Here is a 24,149-nt window from a genome sequence, read left to right as displayed (position 1 = left end):
TAGTAAAAGAGAGTCAGAAATCTAACTTGCAAGTTGTAATTTCTCCCTGTAGCTTGCTCTAAGCAAGCATTTAGATGAAGTCAAGAGGTTCACATGGCAGCAAAAAAAAAAGACAAAAAAACCCAATGCAGCAGGAAAGTGAAAATAATTTTGAAAGTTAATCTCAAGGAAGAGAAGACTGGAGGTAGCAAATATGCAAAAAGTTCATTACAAAATGAATGGAAATGTATTTCAAGTGTGGCCTCATTACGAGGCTGAGCAAGTCCAGTACCTCCGGCAGCAGATTAAGGGAGTATAATACTGAGTGGGGCTTACAAAAATCTGCAGTAAGTTCCTGAGGTCTCTTCTTTGTACTGCCAAAACCAATAATGCTGTATCTTGGGTAATGCAAAATATAGAACCTAGATTAGAGTGCAATTGTGAGTGATGCAAATATACACAAGAGCATCAAAGTCCTGTAAATATTAGATGCTGTTCTTAAGGTGTACTTGTATTTCCTTAACTGCCTTGGGAGTCCTCAGCTGCTGCAACAACAACAACAACAACAACAACAACAACAACAACAACAACAACAATAGTGATCTATCTTCTGCCAGTACAGAATTGTCTCACACTGGCAAGGATATTATTCACCTGTGCATGCACTAACTGCCTTAGATGTCAGAAATGGGCACTAGCGATGTGTATCTAGGAATCCCATTCATATCTGATAACTATGTCCATGGTTGTCCAGGCAGCATTCCTCCAATGATAGCATAGTTGGTTGGATGGTTTCAGCTACGATCGAAGGCAGACCAGACTTCCTGTGATACTGGTGGTAACGGCAGCTGCAGAATCACTTCTCGTGGGTGCAGAAATGAAACGTAGACTTCTGGAAGCAACTAGGGAAGCGAAAAATGGAAAGAGCAGAAAAATATAGGCAGTTGGTTGTGTTCTAATCTCCTTAGCAAAAAAAAACCCCAAAACCACATATGCTTATTACCAGCAGGTTGCATTGATCCTTAAAGCAGGGCACTGAGGGAAGGGGCAGGATGTGGCGCATGGAGAGCATGTTTACTTGGCAGTAAGTGTACATTGACCTGAGTGCCCATATTGGCATGCCATGGGGGAATGAAAAAGAAGGCCCTGATCTCTTGGGATCTTCCTGTGTGTGGGTGGTGTACTGGCAGTATAGCAGACTCAATCCAGCATATGTTTCCCATCTTAACAGTGCCAAGAAGGGGAACTAAAGATATGCAGAATAGCATGTGTGAAGGGCCTACCAAAAATAAATCTTGTTTCTGTTACATCCAAAAGCCATAAGTAACCATGTTGGCCCATTTGGAGGGAGGACCCTAAGAGGCATTTCTTTTAGGCGCAAAATGCGAAAGCAGCGTTATTTACTTCCTTAATGCAATAAATGCTGTTCTATTCTACTCCCTTGACGAAAACCTGTTTGATTTTTTTTTAATCTTCTGTTTCTATTTCAATTCTTTTTTTATAGTGAAATAGCATTATTGATATTCCACCACCCCCTGCTCCACAACAATGTTTTAATTTAATCCAGAAAAAGGAACAGAAGTTGAAGTATATTTCCGAGCTCCCCTCATTAACATATCCTTTCATGGGAGGGGGGTAGTGTAGTATTTCCATTTCGGTAACCTAAACAACAAACATGTTAATAGCTATCAATTACCAGCAAAGTTTTAGCTCTCAAAACTAGTAAGAACGCCAACCCAAGGGTTCCACATCTGTTTTTAGTGAAATCTGTTCCTGTCTGTGGTATTTAAAATCTGAGGAACTCCTGTTATTGTGCAATTGGGAATCCTAAGGGAGTAAAATCTTAATCAAATCCATAACATGCAAGGGTTTTATGATTGCACTTTCAGTACATTCCTTTTAAACGGATGGCAGATTTCTGCCCTGGCAGCAGTAATTGCATTTTTACAGAGTACATTCAACATCCACAGTTAGGACCAACAGTTACATTTAAGCAGCACACATGAAGTCATTGCGCTTAAATAACTTTTGTAGTATGGTTAAAAGCCCTTGAGTGAAACCTGTGTTTGTAAACACAATTAGCACCTTACATCTCTTGAGTTTTGGGTTGTCCTGTGTTGCCTTCTTTAGTAAATCCCAGCCAGGCGCCTTCTCTAACCCACAGTTGTTACTGCAAACAAGAAGGAAAAGAGTCTGAAAAAATATCACCAGGACATTTACAGTGAGTTTATATAAGCAGGGAGATTTATCAAATTGTGAGACCTTGGGTGGTATGTCCAGCTTAGCCATTAAAGGTGCTTCGAACTGTAGCTCTGTGAGGGGCAAACTAGAGTTCCCAGGATTCTTTGGAGGGATGTGCTTTAAATATACAGTTTGTGTATGTAGTCTAAGTTAGATGCAGGCAGTGCTGAACGGAACCCACTCAAGAGTACAGAAGACTTAGTTCTGTTGTCAAATTCTTATGGGTGTATGAAATCAGCATTGTTTTTTTGTTGCTCCAAATAGAAATGTCCATTGCAATCTCTCTTCTGTGTACAGTGTACACAAATCACCACATCTTTCAGATTCGTACCCTGGGAATTGCCCTATAATTGCACCCGTCAGATATATTCCCCCCCCCCAAGGCATCTTACACAGAGATAGCAAACATGCTGGGTATCAAGATACAGATCATTTTCATGTTATACTTTGTCAAATTTCACATGAAAAAATTGTGACATCTGTTCAGAGCCACAGCTGGGAGCAACATCAGCATGAGGATATTATTATAATTTTTTAAGTGTTGTTAATTTCAACATCCACGTAGGTCCGGAGACTGACTTATCCTCAGATGCCGTAAACTAATCCAATCCAAATAAATAGGTCTTCCAGTACTTCTAAAGGATGTCCAAGGTTTAGCACTGGCAAGTCTGCAGAGAAAGACCATTCCCCAACTCCGAGAAGCTTAGCCAGAAGACTATTTCACATGCCTTTACTATCTACACTGAGTGCATGAGTGCCTGATTAAGAAAAGGACTCTCTTGGACAAACTAAATGTAGCTTGGGAGATCCATGATATTTGAGGAAAGCACACAGGTGTTTGTAAGGTGTCTGTATGTTCCCTGCCCCAAAGAGGCAAATAGCAAATTGCTGAAGGTGTGTTAGGCCAGGGAAGCAGAATGGTGAGAAGGGGCTGAACATCCTCACCGCAGTACCACTTCCCTGAACAGATACGTAGCTCAGTCAGTAGAACGTGAGTCTCTTAATCTCAGGGCTGTGTGTTCGAGCCCCACGTTGGGCAAAAAGATCTCTTACGTTGCAGGGGGTTACTCGATGATTCTCGTGGTCTCTTCCAACTCTACAATTCTATGATCCTCACCCCAGTGCCACTTCCCTGAACAGGTATATAGTTCCATGCAACTGCTTTTTTAGTGGTATTGGGTTCCTTTGAGAGTAAGGGCAAGGCTTAAAGCTAATAAATACATAATTTGAGCTTTAAAAACAAACAACTGAGGTCACACACATCATGTATCGTTAAGCCCCCAGCTACTCTTAGGGGCGTTAGAGGAGGCATCTGTGTTCTGGTGACTCACACCTGCCATCAGTCAGAAGGTGGACTGCTGCTTTATGAACTGTGAATATTAAAACTTCTACAGACAGTAGCCTTCTTAGCTATGCTTCCGCCAAAGGTCAAATAGCTGATTTGGAGACAGAAACTTCACAGTGCTTCTTGGGAGGAACCTAATTTCCCTTTCTTTTGCCCCCCCCACCCCACTTTCAAGACTTGAAAGATATACCAAGACAAATAGGTTAGATAATATTAATTCCTCCAACAGTCTGCATTGATTAAAACATCAAAAATGCTGTGCATTTCTCCCCCTTGTTCAAGAAAAAAAAATATTGATTGCGTTTAAAGCATTTATTAGTATAGAATACTTCCTCTGAACGAAAGATGCCTCCAAATGGAGTCTCCTTCCTTTTTCCTTTCAGGTGATTAAGCAATCCATATTCCTTTAATATTTATAACTTTGTGACTGCCGTGTGGAGAGGAACTGTTATAACATGGATGCAAAAGGGAAGTATTCCAGCAGCAGGCTGAAAAATTATTGCAGTTCATCTTATGGCATCCCACATTAACATCTGTACAATATTCTGTCTTCATGCCAGGCATATACACATATTTTCATATATGTGTGTGGCTGGTACACAGTGTGTGTGTGTGTGTGTGTGTGTGTGTGTGTGTGTGTTTGAGAAAGTTTATTCCTCTTTCAGGCAGTTGCTCAGATTGGCTTTACTGGGGGGGTCTAAATGCTTTGCGTGAGAGTCTGGGGGTGCATAGGAAACCTGCAGTGTCTGGCTTTTTTTCTTGCTTTCCCTCCCCCACTTCTTTTGAGCACTCACAGTACCCAAATCTATCGTACAGCAACTGCTTGTGATAAGATGAATCCTAGAAACAGCTCTGCTTTCGGCTCTTCCTTGCCTTTGAAAGGCTGCCTGAGAGCAGAAGTTCACAGTCGTCATTGTCAGGCTTACTCATCGTTAGGGAGTGCACTGACATGAAAGCCAGGTTACTGTCAATTCATTTCCTCCTCCCCTCTCTCCCCTTTTCACGAACACAAGTTATCTATTCAGCTCATGTCATTTCACATTTCATAATGCCACTCCAGAAAATTATAACAAGCGGCACTGGCTGTTCAGTTGAGAGGATAACATCACGAAGCTGGTTTTCCATATTTACTTTTTCAAGAGCAAAACAACAGATTAGGGTACTTATTTCCAGGAAGGGGCCTTATTCCAGCTCAGAATGTATTGTCCATCCAGTTCAGTATTGTCAGCTCTGACTGGCAGTGCTACTCTTTGGGTTATCAGTCAGGGCTCTTTTTCTTGTCATCCAGTTCTTTTTTAACTGAAGATGCTAGGGATCTAACCTGATAACTTCTGCATGCAAACCATGTTCGCTCTCCAATGTGCAGCACTGAGAGTCTAGAACTGGGGTAGGGAGGACATATTCATTCATGGACAACCTGCCAGGGTCCACATGCTGGTGGGCAGGGGGGCAAATACAGAGGGCCAGAGGGCCACATTTGTTCCCTAGCCCTGGTATAGAAAGTGCAACCCAGTCCTCCAAAATACATTTACTCAGAAGCGAGTATCACTAAATCTTTGGTGTTTATAGAAATTATTTTCAATAAACAAGCATTAAACAAGCAGATTTGGACATACATGTACTCCTGGGTCACCACAAAAGTTGTTATCATAAAGCCTCATTCATACTTGGTTTGTAAGTCAGTCATTTTATTTGTATGCCTCCTTTTCAAAATTAAAACCATGCTCAAGGCGGCTTGCAACATGTAAAAAATTGCATAACTACAAACGTAACAAAAGTAGACCTAAACAAAAACAAAATATCAAAAAGCACACAACCAAATTGAAAAGTTTCCACATAAATCATAACATCAACAGCTGCTCTCCGACAAAAATCCCTGAACAACGCTCAACCCAAGATTCTGTTCAGCAGCCTCAGCTTCTGTAGTTGGAGTCTGTCAGGGCCCTGCCCGCCCAGGCCAGGTGGGAAAAGGCCTGCTAGGCAAGGAGCAGGTCTTCCAGGACTCCTAGGCAAGATGGTCCAGCAGGGCTCTTGTGTATTGAACAATAGTAGAAATTCAAGTGGTGTAACTTTTTTCCAACTTGGAGATAAAATGATAACTGTTCTGCAGCTCTTAAAGGTGGAGACTGCAGCCCTAGTTTCTACGTGTCAGAAGATCCGGGTGTTGGCAGCCTTGACAAGTTCAAGTGGTGAGCAATTAGTTTTTCAAGCACTGCTGGGGCCCAAAAGATGAAAGGGAGAAGAAACATTCGCAGTCTGAGAAGCTGTTCAAACTTGAGGAGGAACAGAAAAGTGATAGTGGGTCATTTGTAGGAGCAGAAGAGGGTGTGAAGACACTGCAGGGATCCAAGAAAGAGCTGGTAGCACAGCATCTGCTACTCTGCAGATTTAATTACACAGCATCTTGCCATCACTTTTAGGCTCAGTTACGTATCTTTGCCTGGACTAGTTTCCACATCTGTGCTCTGATATAAGCTGGAGCAATTAAGAGGCCATGACGGTCTTATTCAACTCATTGTCCCTTTAAGTCTCTTCTTGCTGCCTGGTCATTCACTGCCTGCATCCATGTGTTTTCCAGCCTTCCTTTATGCTTCCACTGAACTTTGCCCTCGTTACAACACTCTCTCATAGTGGTGGGGGGATTGCAGGTCAAAGGATCTTTGCTTCACTGAGTTAACTATCTGTCTTTCCAGAATCCATGCATTCCATCGCCTGGGCTCACGCAACCCTGATTTTGTTTTTGTTGTCACCATCACTTCCTGCCATCACAGGAGATGTGCAAACCTGAAACTATTGTGTATTCCCTTGTTTTAAAATGCAGTCCTAAAAGGCCTCGCTCTAGACTTTGCATCTGTCAATGAACAAATGTTTCATTCAGCAACAGCTTCTTCCTTTTTTCTTTTCTTTTTTTTTTAGAGTCCACATAGATTAAACAAACTGAGGCCCCTCTTTTTTGTCTATGACCAGGCTACGTTTCAGACTGGATGTTTAAACTTAACAACTGAGAAGCAGCTGGTATCTATGCAGCCTGTTGTTTCTCTCGTGTGTGGCCTCCTGTGCTGAATCCACCAGATGACATTTATTCTTTATGTCAAAGAGCTACTCTCAAGATGTGGAAGGGTTGCTTTGTTCAGTGGTAGAGCATCAGACTTGCATGCAGAAGAGCCTGCGCTGGTCAGTGTAGACCCTACAAAGCTAGATGTTCCAAGGGTCTAATTTGGAATAAGGCAACTTCCAGTAGATTATACCCAGCATTGGTAATACTCAGAAGAGACCCATTGCAATGACTGGACATGATTGACTTAGATCCATTAATTCCAATGGGTATACTGTGAGTAAAAGTTAGTTGGCCACAACCCTGTGTTCTTAGGATACACTCGGTTGCATTGTACATTGTAAAGTATGAGCTGGAGTTAAACTGCAGAACTATGAGAAGCTGTCACTGAGATTGTATCTGTTCTGCCAGGATCACAGGCAATATCTGGCCAATCGGAGAGAAGTCACTAAAATGCTTTACCTTATCTTGGTGGTGCCAAAAATATTAGAATATTTTGGAATATATTAGAGTAGGTCTTTAGACAAACGTATGTAAGGGACGGGCCTTGCCACAATGATCCTATTCCCTCTTCATGTGTATTCCCTTGCATGAATTTTGTCCTCTAAAAAGGGTTTATATAATCCAAGACTGAAGGGGGCCTGTTGCTTGGCTGTGTGTAGCTGCATCCAAGGTTATAAGGTGAATAATATGGAGCTGAAATTATTGTGACACCATTTGAGAAGGCAGTAATTCCTGCCAGCTTTCAATACTCATTTTTTGTACCTACAAAGCTAGACTTGCCTGGAATAAGAGTGACCGCTGGAAGAGGTGCAAAAACCGTTTCCAAGGGAAGGACTCAACGCAGAGACCACAGGACACTTGTAGCTTGCTTCTGAGAATTTTTGAAGCTCTATAAGTGTGTCTTGTTTTGAAAGTGCAATTCAATAAGAAACTTCGCTGGTTTGAATGCTGTTCCACTAAATACTTGTCTGTGTTCCAAACTGCAGGATTAAGCTACGGTTTAAAATTAAATCTAAATCACAAAAAGTATTCCAAAATGTTAATTAAAAGTATTAAGTTTCTGAATAATTTATAGCTTAGCAAGGGTTTCTAAGGGATGAGGGGTATGGGAGAGCCCATTCACATCTATTTCTTTTGTTGACCCATTGATTGCGAAATGTCTTAGGTGTGCATTTGCAGGCTAATGTGATGCTAAAGCAAAGCTTTTGGCTTCAGAGAAGTAATATTTTACAATAAGCCGTGCTCCTTGTAGACAAAAAGCAATCTTTTTCGAAGGTGCCAGGAGTTAATCAGCCTCTGTCCCTGCCACAGAGAAGTTTCCAATTACATAAGAAGTTGATTGCTTTGGTTTGAAGCACACAGTCTTTTTTTCTCTCTCTCGTAGGAATGCCTTGTGCCTTCACGTCCAGATTTTTTGGTGTTGCCAAGCAAGAGGTGAATTGGGAAAAGGGATATGTTCTCTGACTCCTCTGAAAATAATATACCTTGAAATCTATTTTGAAAAGTTGTGCAGATGGAGCATAGCTTACTGGCATGCGCCTGAAAGCACATTTCTCCTTTGTTTTTATGGCCAGTAAAAACACACTGTAAAGCACACTTAGCTGGTTTCAATGGGATGTATTGTATTCTGCTCAACTTCCCAACCAATCACTTTTTCAAAGGCTGCCTAACATTTAAGAATACCACACAGAACTAATGTATACTAGTGTCACTGTCCTCTCCCTGGATGGGAATAGCATTCCTCCCTGCACCTTTCCCTGCACGCTGCTTTCACATTTAATTTTCATAGTTTCCATGCCGGAGCTGTTTGGTATGCTGAATTTTGGAAATGTCTCAAGCTTGAAACGCTAGTGTATGAACCTGCTGTACTGAGTCGCTTTTGTCTCCCCTTACCAGAGTACCGCTTGCCAATTTTTACAGCTACAGCAGATTTTTTTTACTATTCAAAAACAGAACCAGATGGAATGCCAGTTCAAAGAACATGTCAGAATTAAATATTTCTCTTTTAATTAGTTGCTTCTGATTTATGCGGAAAAAAATTAACATAAGAGTAGGAGAATGTGCCATGAATCCAGATGTGACGCAGCCCACACACGCATTATCTTTTCTCTGTCAAAAAGATAGATCTTTCTTTCCCCCCCCCACCTTATTTTTTGGGGTAGGGGGGTGACAAAGCTTGCAAGCATAGCCGTGACAAGTGTCAGAGGCCCTTTCTGCCTTCCCTCAGCAGTGCCAACAATTTTAAATTTTAAAAAAAGATAAAACAAAACATTTCATTTGAAAATAATGCATCTTACTCCTTTTTTGCTGTTATCAGTCATTTCTGCAGCATGTTCTGGTGCAGAGGTTGCTTCATAATTTATGCTTCTTTGGGCTTCCCAACAGCTCTGTGAGGTAGGCCACTATGATTTCCATTTTTTTCAGAAGAGGGTCCCAAGGCTGAGAAGGAACAGCTCTACCAAAGAAACACTGCTTCCGACACACTTTCCCTTCCACAGAGGTTTCACCCCCCATGACAAAATCATGTTGTAGAAGCTCTGATAAGCAAGCAATTTCCATGCAGGCAAGGAAAAATGATATACACAGCAGCTGGCAGATTGGCACACGGCTAACAGCAAGAAAAGCATGCATGCCACATTTCATACCTTACACAGCACGCATGCATCTTTTCTAACTTGATCTTAATCTTCCTGTAAGGCAGGGTAGGGAGTCTATTTTCTTACTCTTTCAGCTTTCCCTTGTGGGAAGTCAATTTTGCAGGCACAAGCGGGTGGGGCTAGAGGCAAAAGCACGCAGAGCAATGGATGACATTTGTATAGTAGGCTGCATTCCAGCCACATAAATATGTACACACATTGACAATCAGGACCGCCAGTAGGCTGGTGCAAATGGTACTGGTATACTGGGCCCAGAGCCAGCAAGGGCCCCAGACTCTTAGCTTACATTTTTTTAAAAAATACCCCCTCATTTCCACCTGCTCTGAAAGGGAAGCTGAGAAGCAAAATGTGGAAGCCCACCCCCACCGCCTTCCCTCATGTTGGCTCTTTTAGTGCTATGTCAGCAGTTTCTCCTAGAAACTGCCCCAGGGTGTGGTCTGAAGACATATGTGGCTACCAGCTTGCTGAGGATAAGCAGGTCTGGCTCTTGCCACTGACTGCCAGGAAGCACATGCATGCTGTCTTGGGTTCCATGACAGTAGAAAGGCGGAATATAAATGTAAGAAATCAATATCCCTGGGGGCTCTTGTTTGCTTTCAGATATTGCTTTCTACTTTTTGCCTGAGAGGCTCTTTTATCCCTGGATACAGTGGTACCTCAGGTTAAGAACTTAATTCGTTCCGGAGGTCTGTTCTTAACCTGAAACTGTTCTTAGCCTGAGGTACCACTTTAGCTAATGGGGCCTCCCGCTGCTGCCGCGCAATTTCTGTTCTCATCCTGAAGCAAAGTTCTTAACCCGAGGTACTATTTCTGGGTTAGCGGAGTCTGCAACCTGAAGCGTCTGTAACCCGAGGTACCACTGTATTTTATTTCCTTTGCCTCGTGTAAATGACATTTCGCGCTTTGTTCTCTGCCATTTCCTATCTCCCAGGGATAACTCCTGTTGTCAGGTACCTGTCACTACAAAGCCACTGTCTCTTTGTTACCACTTTCTGTTCTGAGGGATGTTAGCATTTCGTTGGTGAGAGCCAGTACACCATACTGGCACACCCACACCCGGGAGACGCTCAGTCACATGGGGAGATGTGGCATGAGCAAAGCCCGGGCAGGGTCCAGCCACTGCCACAACCAGAGCTGGCTGGAGATCACAAGTCCCACTCCCCGAGGTCTGTGAGAGTGGGTGGTTTTTTCCCTGCCATGCACTGCACTCTGCTGCTGTCCATGTGCGCCCTGGTTGCCTCGCTGTGGGGGGGGCTCATGGTGGGCAGGGCAGGGCCAGAAAAAAGGCACTGGTAGACGTTGTTCTTCAGCATTAACTTCCCTCTTCAGGGTCTTGAGGGAGTCATTATATCTTTGGATAGTGGCACTCCAGGGTGCAAAACAGGCGCATGGTGGCATGTGAGCACCCTTGAATAGAACTCATCGCTACATGGAAAAGGTGATACCTTGATGAGAAAAAGTGCTAGCTGACCACAAGCAGGAGAAGAATTGTAATGGCCATCAGGGTAATAATGTAACATAGTGGTTGATTAGACACAGACCAGTGCTTGCTATCGAAGGAAATGACACAATTCTCTAAAAACATTGACTTTTCAGCAAATAGGGGGTCAAATGACAGATTCAGCAGCTTTCCAAGTCGCATGACATGCTCACAAACAAAAAGCTTCCTGTTAATCAAACTCCAGCCCTTCATCTTCTGTTTTCTCAGGCAACAGAACAGACAGACCTACGAGGAGGGTGTTAAAAAAGGCTGGTAACAACAACCGCTCCCTTGCCACAGCAGTCTCAGCAGACTATGTTTTATTGTGCATGACAGATTTTCATTTCTGAAATGAGTCCTTTGCAGTTATGGGCTTAGTTATGTTTGTATGCTTATAGGAAGCAGCAAGATTCATTTCATGGCCTGTGCGCCGCACACAACTCTTTAACCAGCTGTTTTCATTCTGTTTGTTACTTGATTTACTACACAGTAGCTAAACATGCTACTTTGTTCTCCTGCTGAAATTATTGCAAGTAAAATGTGAACACCAGACCTGCACAACTTAGTGACCCACCAAGCAGAGCACGCCCCACTGGACATGCAGTGTAGCCTGCCAGGTGATGGGTGATTCCTTGCCCCAACTTCCCAGTCCCTGCCAAGTAGAAAGGGGGGGAGAGACAGGGAGCTTACTGAGCCCCTTACATGGCCGGTGGACTTTCTTTGGCCTGGTGAGAGTTTATGCAGACCTTTCCAATGTCATTCTACTTGCAGTATTTAAGACAAAAGCTTAGCTGCAAAGATATATTTTTACCAGATGCCAGGCATCACTGTGGAAAGTGGAGGGACAATAGTTCTTTTGAATAAAGAGCTATCACCATCCAGTTTGCTTTCACTAGGCCCCAATTGGAAGACTGATGGAAAAAGCAGGAGCAATTCCTTTGTCTTTCATTTTCATCTTTTACCCGGGAGCAGGGAATATGTGCTGCAGATGTTTGTTTTATTTCCAGTCCTGTACACTGTTGGTAGTTTTAGTACTTCTAGTACTAACTTGTGCTTGTAGTTCTCACTGTTATTGGTCCATTTATTTATTGTAAGCTCTAGCAGCACTTATTAGTGAAGGTCATTTTAAAGGTAACATACTCAAGGTTTATTGAAATGTCGTGTTAAGGATCTGTGGGTTGGTCCTCGCTTAAATTTAAAATCCGCTGCTATGGAAAAGAGAGAAAACATTCAAGAAAATAGTCCTCTTAAACTTGGAAATGAAGAGTTAAGACATTTGAACTTTGCTGGCATTTATAGTTACTAGTCCAGGTAATAGCCACAGAGGAATGCTAAATATTTTCTAAAACAGTATGGGAAAAGTATGTATAAAAATATTACTATAAAATATAAATCAGAGGCACAGCAAGGATGAAAATGCTTAAATAATGCTTTTGGGGGGAGGGGCTAGGGTATTTGATGTTCAGCTTCAGATGTACAGTCTTTCATCACCACATTCTTCCATTGTTCATCTTAATGCAAAACAGAAGTTCTCCCAACCAAAGTGTAGCATGGGCTGTAGAAGAACGTCGGGGGGAAAGTTAAAAGGGCTCGAAGGGCAGAAAAGGAGGGAACAGCTGTCAAGTAATCATATTACTGTCACAACTGTAGATGGGTTCCCATTGCCTGACAACGGCAGGGAGAAACCTGATCCGCCACATTTCCTTTCTGACGAAAGGTGAGCACATGCTGATGATCACGGGTGAAGTCCAGGCAGAATCGTTACCCTAAAGAAATAGGTCAGCATCTAATAGAATGATGGCATAGCCCTTAAAGGGGATAGTTCCAGAAATTATTTCAGTAAGAAACTGTGTCTGATGACCAGAGTTATACTCTTGATATATCCACCCACCAGTTTGGTTGGGTACTCACACAAAACCTACACACTCCAAACAAACAACAGTTATCCCCAATCAGTAATAACACTCTTCTTTGTCTATAGGTAAATCAAAGATTTGTAACGGTAGAAAGGGGGGAAATGCATTGCTTGAGTACCTAAAATTTTTACTCAGGAGTAAGACCTGCTGAGTTCATTGGGACTTTCTGCAGCAAATGTTATCATTCATTTATTTACAGAGTGCCATCTATGTACATAGGGCTTTACAAGGAATGTCCAAGGGATTACAATCTAAAGTAGACATAGAGACACAACAGAGGAAGGCGGGAAACGGGGGGAGGTCTAGGCAGAGGAACAATAGGTGGTTATATCAATCCCATGTATTTTGGTTTAATTCAGCCTTTTCCACCATAGATAATTCCACGGCCAGTATGGCCAGTGATCAGGGATGGTGGAATTTTAGTCCACCATCTAGCGTTGAGGAAGGCTTGCTTTAGGCCCCTCCAAACTGGTGTGTTATTGCGGGCATGTTCTGCCGCATGTTCTTGACACACCAATAGCACATTTGTGGTTGGATTTATTACACTTTAGTCTGCTCTGCGATGCTTCCCTAGTACTACCACATCACGGTTGCCAGGATGATAACAAAAGTAGGACAAAAAAGAACATTCGTGGTATAAAAAGCTGCAGGATATTCACTGATTGGAAGTGTAGCACTGTGACCACCCCAGAACTTTTGCAAGTGCAAACAGTATTTTTTTATTATTTTTTTTATTCATTAGATTTAGGGGAAATAAATGCCAGTCGATGGAGAACCACCTCTTCCAAGGTGTTTTATTTTGTCATTTTTTATGGTGGTGTTCTAAATCATCTGCTTCAGTAGTGCAGATTCTTAATTATTGTTACATTGCAATAGTATGTCAGACAATTGGATCCTGTACAATCAGCCATTTCCCCTCCCGTTTCTCAAAGCCTACATTTTAGCATAGGTTTTAATCTGTAGAACTCTCATAATGGACCATCGCTTGACTTCACTCAAAATGAAGGACTTACTGATTATTTAAAGAGAGAGAGAAGGGGGAGAGAAAGACATAAAAAAAAGGAGAGAAGGAAAAAGCAGCCACATGAAAATCCCATTTAGAGGCATTTCAAATCAACTTTGAACAGTATGAGCTTGGGACCCTAATCATTTGAAAACTGAAGAGCTGTTTGAATTTTCTGAGAAAAGGATTTCATTTAAGTAACTCAGCGCTGCATTCCCTTGGTCTCCTAGATTTTTGAGAGTCCTTCATCTTGGAATTGAATGTCATAACTGGACGTGACTCAAAAATGCAGCGCTCTTCACAATCAGCAGCGTACAATTTGGAGAGCATTTCAACTTAAGTTGCGATTGCTCTGCACCATAATGCCGACATTCTCCCCATTAACCCTCAGATTGTTCTTTGGACAAAACAACACGTGACGCTCAGTGACATGATTCTCCCTTCCCCCCTCCCTTATTATTCTTTGAGGCTTTAACAGGGAGTGGAATAGCAGTATAGGCCAAGGGAGAGGCGATGAACTGTTTCTTACCTTTAATTTCTCCCCTGTCCAGCTGTCCTACCTTTGCTTTGGGGTGTATGGCATATTTGCATACATATTTGCATAAGTTTGTGGGAGTCTGTGTCTTTTCCCTATGGGTGAAAAAGCAATTGGTGGAGGAAAGCTTTTCACTTTAAATAACCCAAACAAGTGGAGGAATGGTTGGATATCTCTTCCACCACCCTATTTTAAGAGTAAGAGCTTTCACTCCGTAACTTCACAAAATCAACCTATATATCACAGTTTCCCCCACCCTCCAAATATACTGTTTTCTGTGTCTCAGGACTTCCACCTTCTAAGTGGATTATATTAGCTGTGCCTATCTAAATATCAGCCCTTCTGTCTTCAACAGGACTTCCTTCACATTTTCCCTAAGCAAATGCAGGGTTTGTTGATTTAACCCACCCATTCCACCCCACCCTTGCTTTTGGATGTATGACATACTTCCAGGAAAAAGGATGCTTGTGGGACACTAGAGACATACAATCTGTATCCTGCATGTTTCAAAAATAATTTAAAAGTCTCTGATGTGCAGGAGGCATTTAGCAGAAGCAGAGTCAAAGCACCTCGATGAATGTCTGGCCAGCATTTGGACAGAAACCTGTTAAAAAGAGCTTCATCGGGAACAAGTAGCAAGTCCTCAAATGCCATTTTAAGGGGAAGGAAAATACTTGATTTTGTGTGGAAATGGTTCTTTAGAAATTCCATTACTTAAGTGTATACCCCTTGTGACAGGTCAAGCAAATGTTATCATGTACTTTGGTATATAGAGATAAGAACCGTACTTGGTGATGCAGTAGTAGTGTGGCTTTTTTCTCTCTCAAGCGACTGCCTTTGGGCCAAAAAACAGTGTGCAAATAAACCAAAGCATAATGTAGCAACTTACTGGATCCCTGTTCTAGTGAGGCTGGTGCACAAATATTAGTTCTGTATGATGAAGACAATATATGCAGAAGCTGGGATGTGAAGAGACCCTTACATGTGTACAAAATGTTTTCAAGCGAACATGGACTTTCTGATTTCGGAAGGTCCTTTGATGTTCACAGCAGTTGGGGGAAAGAAGAGGGGCTGTAAAGCACAGAAAGAAAGTGGCAACCGTGCTTTCCAATTCTTCCTTGAAGGTCCTGTTTGCATGCATGTGAAGCCACCAGGAACTCAGAGCAAAGATGGAGTGTTGCTTGCATCTGCACAGTGCTGAAATAAGTCATAGTGTTGCATTCACTTACACATACAAAAGTCTTGCTTATATGAAAGCAAAGCAGGGGAGTGCTCTTACTGTTTTCAACATGCAGAAGGACCCCATGTTAGTTTACACACAAAAGGAACATAAGCAAATTTGACCATTTCCCCCACATGCAGAGAGCAGCTTCTTCTACCTGCAGCCTAGTGTTCTGCCATACCACACATGGAAAGAAATTGTTGGATCAGGTGTAAAACATAACAATCTACTACTACTACTACTACTACTACTACTACTATTATTATTAGGATTCTGCAGTGTACAATGTGTGGGTCTGTATGCACACACACATACATGATATGATAAATAGAGTCCTTATATCATCGTGGTATAATATATTTTATTAATTTCCACACACAAAACAAAATCATTATATTTAAAAAAAAAAAGTTTATGACAACTGTAATCCCCAGAGTTCCCTCTACTCCATCCCTATACAAGCTGCACTGGCTCGGTGGAGTACAGGATCAGGTTCAAGGTGCTGGTTTTAACCTTTAAAGCCCTATACGGCCTAGGACCCTCGTACCTACAGGACCGCCTCTCCTGGTATGTCCCACAGAGAAATTTACGGTCTGCAAATAAAAACATCCTAAAGATCCCAGGCCACAGAGAGGTTAGGCTGGCCTCAACTAGAGCCAGGGCTTTCTCGGCCGCGACTCCAATCTGGTGGAACACTCTGTCACAAGAGACTAGGGCCCTGCGGGACCTGACATCTTTCCGCAGGGCCTGCAAGACAGAGCTGTTCCACCAGGCCTTTGGTCAGGACGCAGCCTGACCCCCTCCTCTGGCAACCTGCACAGAATTTTGCTTGATGGTTGCCATTAATTTGATTTTAATTAATTTTATAATGAATGTTTTTAGAATGTTGAACTATTTTGATTGTTGTTAGCCGCCCTGAGCCCAGCTTCGGCTGGGGAGGGCGGGATATAAATAAAATTTATTATTATTATTATTATTATTGGTTCCTTATATTATCTTCATTTATGCATGTCAATAAAATCTTTATCTACAATTGCCTCCAAATCTAAACATTACCCATAACATTGCAAGTGTTTTTTAAAATCCTGCTAATGTATTAACTTGCATACATTGCTTTTGTAAATATGCAATAAACATTTCCCATTCTTTTTTATATTTGTTGTCATCTTGATGTCTAAGTTTCCCAGTTAATTTAGCCATTTCCGCATACTCCATTAACTTAGTTTGCCAAGCTTCCTTGGTGGGGGCTTCTTCTTTCCAGTGTTGGGCTAGCAATGTCCGAGCAGCCGTTGTTGCATACATGAACAAATTCTTGTATTCTTTAGGTAGATCCATTCCTTGTAATACCTAATAAGAAAGCTTCTCGTTTTGTAAACAAAGATTATTTTTAACTTTCTTTTCAATTCGTTATATATCATTTCCCCAAATAATTTAATAACCTTACATTGCCACCACATATGATAAAACATACCTTCTACTTCTTTACATTTACAACACTTATTTTCCCCTGTTTTATACATTTTTGCCAATTTAACCGGTGTTAAATACCACCTATACATCATTTTTATATAAAGTCCTTATATCATAAACACTTAAGAGCAACAAAACCCCGCATGAATAAATCAATCTTCTGGGCTAAACCAGGCTAAATAATATTTATTCATTGTCCTGCTCTGATACTCACTTATGTCTATACGTTTTCTAATAAAATGCGTGGGTCAACATTATGCGGAACTTCATTCCACCAATAATTTTTAAAAGCTCCTTTTTCCCAAAAAATTGATTACTGAGTTGCCTTCCTTCTCTGGTCCTAACTGGATTTTACAATTTGAACTGCCTCGTGTTGATTTTCCATTGATCTGTTTCTTTGTCCCTCCATTATTCTCCTTTCTGCAGGTGGACTTGGGCCTTCTCCGCTTTGTTTCTGCCATCGGGACCCAGGGAGCCATCTCAAAAGAAACGAGGAAAGAATACTTTTTGAAAACATACCGAGTAGATACCAGCTCCAATGGAGAAGACTGGATTTCAGTCAAAGATGGAAATAATAAACCTTTGGTAAGGTTTTCAATTTTCACAACACCCTGAACCACTTGTGAATTTCTAGAGTGCTTTATTAGTTGCAGTTACAATGGTACCTCTGGTTACAAACGCTTCAGGTTACGAGTTCTGCTAACCGGGAAGTAGCTGCTCCTGGTTGCGAACTTTGCCCCAGGGTGCGAATGGAAATTGCACACCGGAGGCACACATGCAGCAGGAGGCCCCATTAGCGAAAGTGCACCTCAGGATAAGAACGGTTTCAGCTTAAGAATGGACCTCCAGAACGAATTAAGTTCGTAACCAGAGGTACCACTGTATTTATGTTGTTGTTGCTGCCTAAACAACATATTCAATGCTTGGAGTCAGACAGTGCTACCCATATTGCTCTTTTTAATAAGTAATAAAAAACAGACAGAAACTCTCAAGCTACGAAAGAGCTGGAATGACAGCATAGTGAAACATCCAAGGTTTCTTCTTGCATTCTAATTTCAGAATTCCCCTTCCTCACAATAGTTTGTCCTTTTTTTAATCCCTGATATATCACACATGGATAGACAATAAGCACATCTTAATCCAGTTAGTAAAAAAGTTCTGTTGCTGTAACATAAAAAAACCAGGAAAACCCATTGGATATGATTTGGCCAAAGTAAAGCACTTTAAGACCCAATTGAATACATGCATGCCTATCTCACTGAAGTTGATAGAAGTTGCTGTGTTTTGTCTGGATTGCTGCACCCAATGTTTTTAGACTTTCCCAGTTTTGTTGTTGTTCGGAAATGTCAGTTGTGTTAGACTCTAGCCACTAACACCCATGCCACAGCAATATTACTTGTCCTTCCCAATAACTACTTGGGCCCACTGTCTAGCTTTCATCACTCATCACTTCAAGTAATGCTGTTTAACATTTAAGGAATGGCTGGCCAACCTTTTTAGGGCACTTTTGGATTTTTGAGAGCGACTGCTGTGGGCACCCCTCCCCCTCTGGTTGCTTCTCTGCCTCCTTCCCTTGAATCAGTTCCCTCCCCACCAAGAGACAGAACAAACGTGTGAACACTTCGCTGTTCAAAGAAACCTGAGTGAAAATAGGATACAGTAGAATTAATTAGAGTCTTGAGAAGCACATGGAAGCTGGAAGAGGAAGTAGGAAAAGAGATTCACTCTTCCTATTTCCTCCTTCAGCTCTATATACTTTTCAAGGGGGTTGCTGATCTCAACAAAGTCTTACTAACCAATTTTACTGCTGGTTTTATATTGTCAGAAATGTGGAAGCAGTTGTAAGGCATAGAATGATGTTAGGGGAGAGGGGAGAAGAGTAATGTTAATTGTGTGTTTCACAACTGAAGTAGTACACATGCCCATCTAAAGGGGAACCCTCATAAGATCATTAAGTCCAGGTCTAAAATTACCTAACTGCACCAATGGCCTTGACCAAAGGTAGGGTTGTACCCGTGACTCCAACACTATTTTATTTTCTTTTAAAATTTAGATTTCTTTTTAGAAAGAGAGAGAAAAGAGTGAACAGATACAACATGAGATAGAGCTCATTTTAATAGCTGTGTAGAACAGAAAAATATATTTCGTTAGGTCTGGCTTCTCACCCATGTATGACAAGGGGTACCTGCAAAAACCTTCCTGTTTGCATACAACTGTTACAAATATAGGTCCCTCAGCTTCCTTTGCATTTGGTTGTCTTAACAAAATAATGCCAAAAATGGGTGTATTCAGGATTAATGGTGCACCTTTGAGATGGAAAGGCTAAAAACTGCTAAGCTATGGGTTCCCTGTCATTCTGGCATCTTGCCTATATGTCACCTGTTCATGGCCATAACTTTCTTTTGGGGGGGGATCAAGGTACTTGAGTTTAAGGGAATCTGTTCCCAATCAAATCTCAAAACTTTTAAATATTATGAAAGTTATAACACCTTATTTTATAAAAACACAGTATATACCTTGAAGGGGGGAAAACTCCAGCATTGCACCATTGTGCCAAATGAATATTCTTTACTAGATATGATGTAGGTACCATGACTTATTCAGCAAGGCTCATGGGTCAAAGCCCCAAATATCCCCCACTGTTGCTATTTGTGCTTATAACATTCTTGAAGGTCTTGTGCCTCTTCTATTCTTCCTTATCAGGCATAACAGATAAGAGCCTAATTGTTTTTTTTCCTATTTGTCGTCTCATACTGAAAGGGAGCCAAACTCTACCACAGGCCTTGGCCTAGCTTTCCTGTGCAATTAATATTAATAAGTTAAACAGATGGTTGGTAGTAAATATAGTCAATGTTTGCAAGACATTCCTGCTGATCTTCTTCCATGGCCATTTCCTCCCCATTAAAAAAAGGAAGAGCATTTCGTAGCAAGACTATAATGAAAGAAACAGATGAGACATAAAAGATGCTACATGGGCAATATTCAGTATGTTATGGTCTTAATTGTCCAAAAACAGAAAGGTTTCAATGGGATTTGTTCCATGATAAAGATAGAGAGCAAGAAAAGTATGCAGGTTGATGACCTGGAGTTTTTTGAAGAGATAGTCAACTTCCTTTGTTATAGTCTGCTCTGAGCAAAGGAAAAAACAGGAAAGTTGGGGGAAGGTGTAAGAAATTACTGTCCATAAAAGGAGAACTGCCTAAGATCTGTAGAGTGGAGTTTTGCATTGTTTAATGAAATGAGGAAATTAGTCACCTTCCTTGAGCTAAGTCTGTGGAGAATTTGTCTTTCCTATGGTATGGCTTTCCCAAATGGCTGCAACAGATGCGTTATATATTTATATGGTGGTATTGTTTGTCTAGCTGGATGCGAGTGTCATGGGAGAATAGAATGAACATGTAGTGGTGGCAAACAAATCTAGAGCATTTCATTAAAGTTTTTTTAAAAAAAGAAATATTTCAGACTACTTAAACAATTATGCAAAATGGAATTATCCAGAAGAGAAAATGGTTCCTTTATAACTTGTATAACTTGAAAGCTGCACTATTGGAAGGAAGTATGTGGTGTTGAACTCAGTGACTCCCCTCTAATAAACATACTTAAACTCATTGGGTTTAAACAGCCCATATTCAATTATGGCTTTGATTTTTATCTAGGTAAACGGTGAGTCAGAGAAAGTCCTCCTTTACTCCTCTAACCCTTTCAGACTCTGTGAATGCTGCACTTATTGTTATCAATCACTTTATTTATGGGCAAAGAAGACAAAGTTTTGAACATGTTTAAGAGAAATCACATTTCCTTCTCTCCTTCTGTAGGTGTTCATAGGGAACACCAATCCCACTGATGTTGCTTACAGACCATTTCCCAAGCCAATCCTGACTCGTTTCGTTCGCATCAAACCTGCAAGCTGGGAAACCGGGATATCACTAAGATTTGAAGTGTATGGCTGTAAAATTACAGGTAAGGGTTAAGTTTTTGTTTTTTTATCTTTTTTAAAAAGCAGAATTTAGCATTAACTATTTCTGTTTTACAAACATTTGCAAACAAGGATATAAGTATAACCAGGTTGCAATCACAGAGGTAATCCGCATCAAAGACAGTGGGATTTACTTCTGATGAAACATGCTAAATATTGTACTGTAAGGGAACAGGCGACCCTTCCTTAACTGCAATACAAATATTTGCAAACATGCTGAAGAAAAATTACTCTAAGAATTAGCATTGTTTATTAGGTGCTCCTAATAAACGCAGGTGGCGCTGTGGGTTAAACCACAGAGGCTAGGACTTGCCGATCAGAAGGTCAGCGGTTTGAATCCCCGCGATGGGATGAGCTCCTGTTGCTCAGTCCCAGCTCCTGCCAACCTTGCAGTTCGAAAGCACGTCAAGGTGCAAGTAGATAAATAGGTACCGCTCCAGCGGGAAGGTAAACGGCGTTTCCGTGTGCTGCTCTGGTTTGTCAGAAGCGGCCTAGTCATGCTGGCCACATGACCCGGAAACTGTACGCCAGCTTCCTCGGCCAATAAAGCGAGATGAGCAACGCTACCCCAGAGTCGGCCACTACTGGACCTAAAGGTCAGGGGTCCCTTTACCTATTAGGTGCTCCAGTAGCCAACAAACAACATGTAATTTTTAAAAAGTAAAAGTAGTCATAAATGTTTACTAGGTAGCTTATAATGGTTCAGTGATGTTATCTGAACCATGGCTAAGCATGAACACACAAGCGTACAGATACTCACAGGTAAAATCTCACCTGCTTCCCTTGGACTTGTTGGTAAGCCAAGAACAAACCTTGGTTATAGGTTGTGGTTTCTCTGGAGCAAGACAGATCATTCAGGCAAATCACTAAGCCAAACCATGGTTAGCTGTGAGTAGAGTAGCAGCAGCAGGACGAGGGAGAGGAGCAAAAGTAGCTGCAACTTTTGCAATGAGGACCTGCACTCTCATTCACACTTTGGCTTAGTGTCAAATATGAGCCAAGCCTATGTATTTTAGCTAAGAGAAAGTGCCATCTGTTACTGGTACCATGCTATTTTTATTTTAATTATCCTTATGATTTTAATAGATCTCTTATATTTATATATAGTTTTAATTGTATTTAATTGGTTTTTAAGGATTGTTTCCCCCCCCCCAATGTTTTAGCTGTCCCTATTTTATCTGTAAGCTTCCTTGAGTCCCTGTCAGGGAAAAAGGCGGGGCAAAATAAATACATAATAATAAGCAATCTCTTTTTAATTAAATATATGTAGATTCCCATGTTTCAACACCATCCTGCGTTTAAAGACAAGCACATTTTTCTGACTTGATTTTTATGATACCAAATGAAACATCATTTATGAGGAAAAACAGAAGGAGAGAGAGATATGGCTAGAGGTGGCAAAAATCGATTTAAAACAATCATAATGATATTCTTTATCATTCTTATTATAATGAACTGTACAACAGCTATATTAATGGATACATTGAAGAATACTGAAAATGTTTCTTTGGTCAAATATAAACGTTCACGATTAGAAGTTACTTTTTCCATTCAGAAATTAGATATATCTCTGGAAAAGAAAAGGCTCTTCATGGGTTTTTGTGGTTTCCTACAGGGAAGAATTTTTTCGTGGTATTTTTTCTTCATTTTTCTCTGCATATTTTTTTAAGGAAGTAAAACTTTGATTGGTCAGAGAATTAAATTACATGCATTTGAGGTATTATAAAATGGATAGAATATTCAAAGGACTATCCAGAACGGACCCTGCACTGAAACAGTACATATAGGGTATCTTGTGAAGTACACAGATTTACATATATCCTTCAGATGTGGTGAGTGGAGTAGTAATTTAATAAAATGTAGTGAAGAGTCTGATCCATCAAAATCCCAGTTTGTCCATAATACAAGGGCAATAATACTGGTTCATTTACCACTTATAAGTCCTGTATGTATATGTATACATTTTATTATTGTTATTGTTATTATTAAGATTATCCTTGCTCTGGCATGCTGGGTATGGTGTCTGGACTCATCACTGACTCTCAGATTACTGCATCAAATGAATTTGAGCGAAACTGGATCCCAGAAAATGTGCGTCTTATAACGAGCCGTGTTGGGTGGGCACTACCACCACCCACCTCTCACACATACTCAAAGGAGTGGCTTCAAATAGACCTCGGTGAAGAGAAGATAGTGCGAGGCATAATTGTCCAGGGAGGCAAACACAGAGAAAACAAGGTCTTCATGAGAAAGTTCAAGATTGGATACAGCAACAATGGATCGGACTGGAAATGGATTATGGATGCCAGCAAGAGGAAGGCCAAGGTGAGGTTATAATCAACATGTGGCAAGGAAGAGTAATGTGTAGCTCGGTGGTTGAGCACACTCTTTGAATGCTGAAGGTCCCCAGTTCAAACCCTAGCTTCTCCCATTGAAAAATTATCAGGTAGCAGGTAATGGTGCAAACCCAATGGTCCAGTCCTAATTCCACTTTCCTGGAATAAGCCCATTGAATTCAACAGAACTAGCTCCTGAGGAGGGATTCAGAGTAAATTGGGATAGTTCACTTGGTAGAGAATGAGACTCTCGGGTTCATGGGTTCAAGCCCCACATTCTGCAAAAGATTTCTGAATTGCAGTGAGTTGGACTAGATTATTATTGTGGTTTCTACCAACTCTGCAGTTCTAGGATTGTATGAAATTAAAATCAGTTCACATTTAAAGGCAGACCTACCTAATTCACACTTCATAAAAACTGAAACACAGCAGTTTCTCAAACAATGCAGTTTTCCAGATTTTGAAAAACAAATGGTTTTCCAAACAAAAATATAGGGATATTGGACAATAAATAGCTGGTTCCGGTGAAAAGGACTTGCTGCTAGATTTGTCAAGCTTAAATGAACATGAATGTCAGCCACTTGTACACTGGCTTGCATGCACAGATTCATCCCATATTTGTAAAGTCAGAGATTCTATTAAGCTGTCAACCACCCTACCTGGATGACTGACCTGTGGTCACCAAATGAGCTACATGGCTAAGGGTGGATTTGAACCCTGATCTCCCAGGCCCCAGTCCAATACCCTAACCACTACACCACAATGGGTGTTATAACCAGGTGCAGCTATTTTCTTCCCCATTTCTCTTGCGAGTGAGTGCAAAAGTGAGCCTGTTTTCAAATGGCCTTGATACTGCAAGTGTGAAGAGTAAATGAATCCCAACAATGAGATCTAACCACTTATTTTTGTTTGTAAAAAACACACGTTGTTT

The 24,149-nt window shown here is 41.1% G+C and overlaps 1 protein-coding gene across 3 annotated transcripts in view; it reads left to right on the top strand.

Moving 5' to 3' along the window:
* NRP1 (neuropilin 1) overlaps positions 1-24,149 on the top strand; it is a 123,966-nt gene that overhangs the window by 71,625 nt on the left and 28,192 nt on the right. For all 3 annotated transcript variants that reach the window (XM_081931596.1, XM_081931595.1, XM_081931594.1), the window contains exons 7-9: positions 17,333-17,491; positions 20,722-20,866; positions 22,873-23,207. In XM_081931596.1, the coding sequence (XP_081787722.1) occupies positions 17,333-17,491; positions 20,722-20,866; positions 22,873-23,207 (639 nt within the window). The remainder of the gene's footprint in view (positions 1-17,332; positions 17,492-20,721; positions 20,867-22,872; positions 23,208-24,149) is intronic.

The sequence above is a fragment of the Podarcis melisellensis genome (assembly GCF_964234715.1).
Source record: "Podarcis melisellensis genome assembly, chromosome: 12".
NCBI classification, from domain to species: Eukaryota; Metazoa; Chordata; class Lepidosauria; order Squamata; family Lacertidae; genus Podarcis; species Podarcis melisellensis.
The sequence above is the reverse complement of the archived record's forward strand: the minus strand, read 5'-3'. Positions and strand labels throughout refer to the sequence as shown.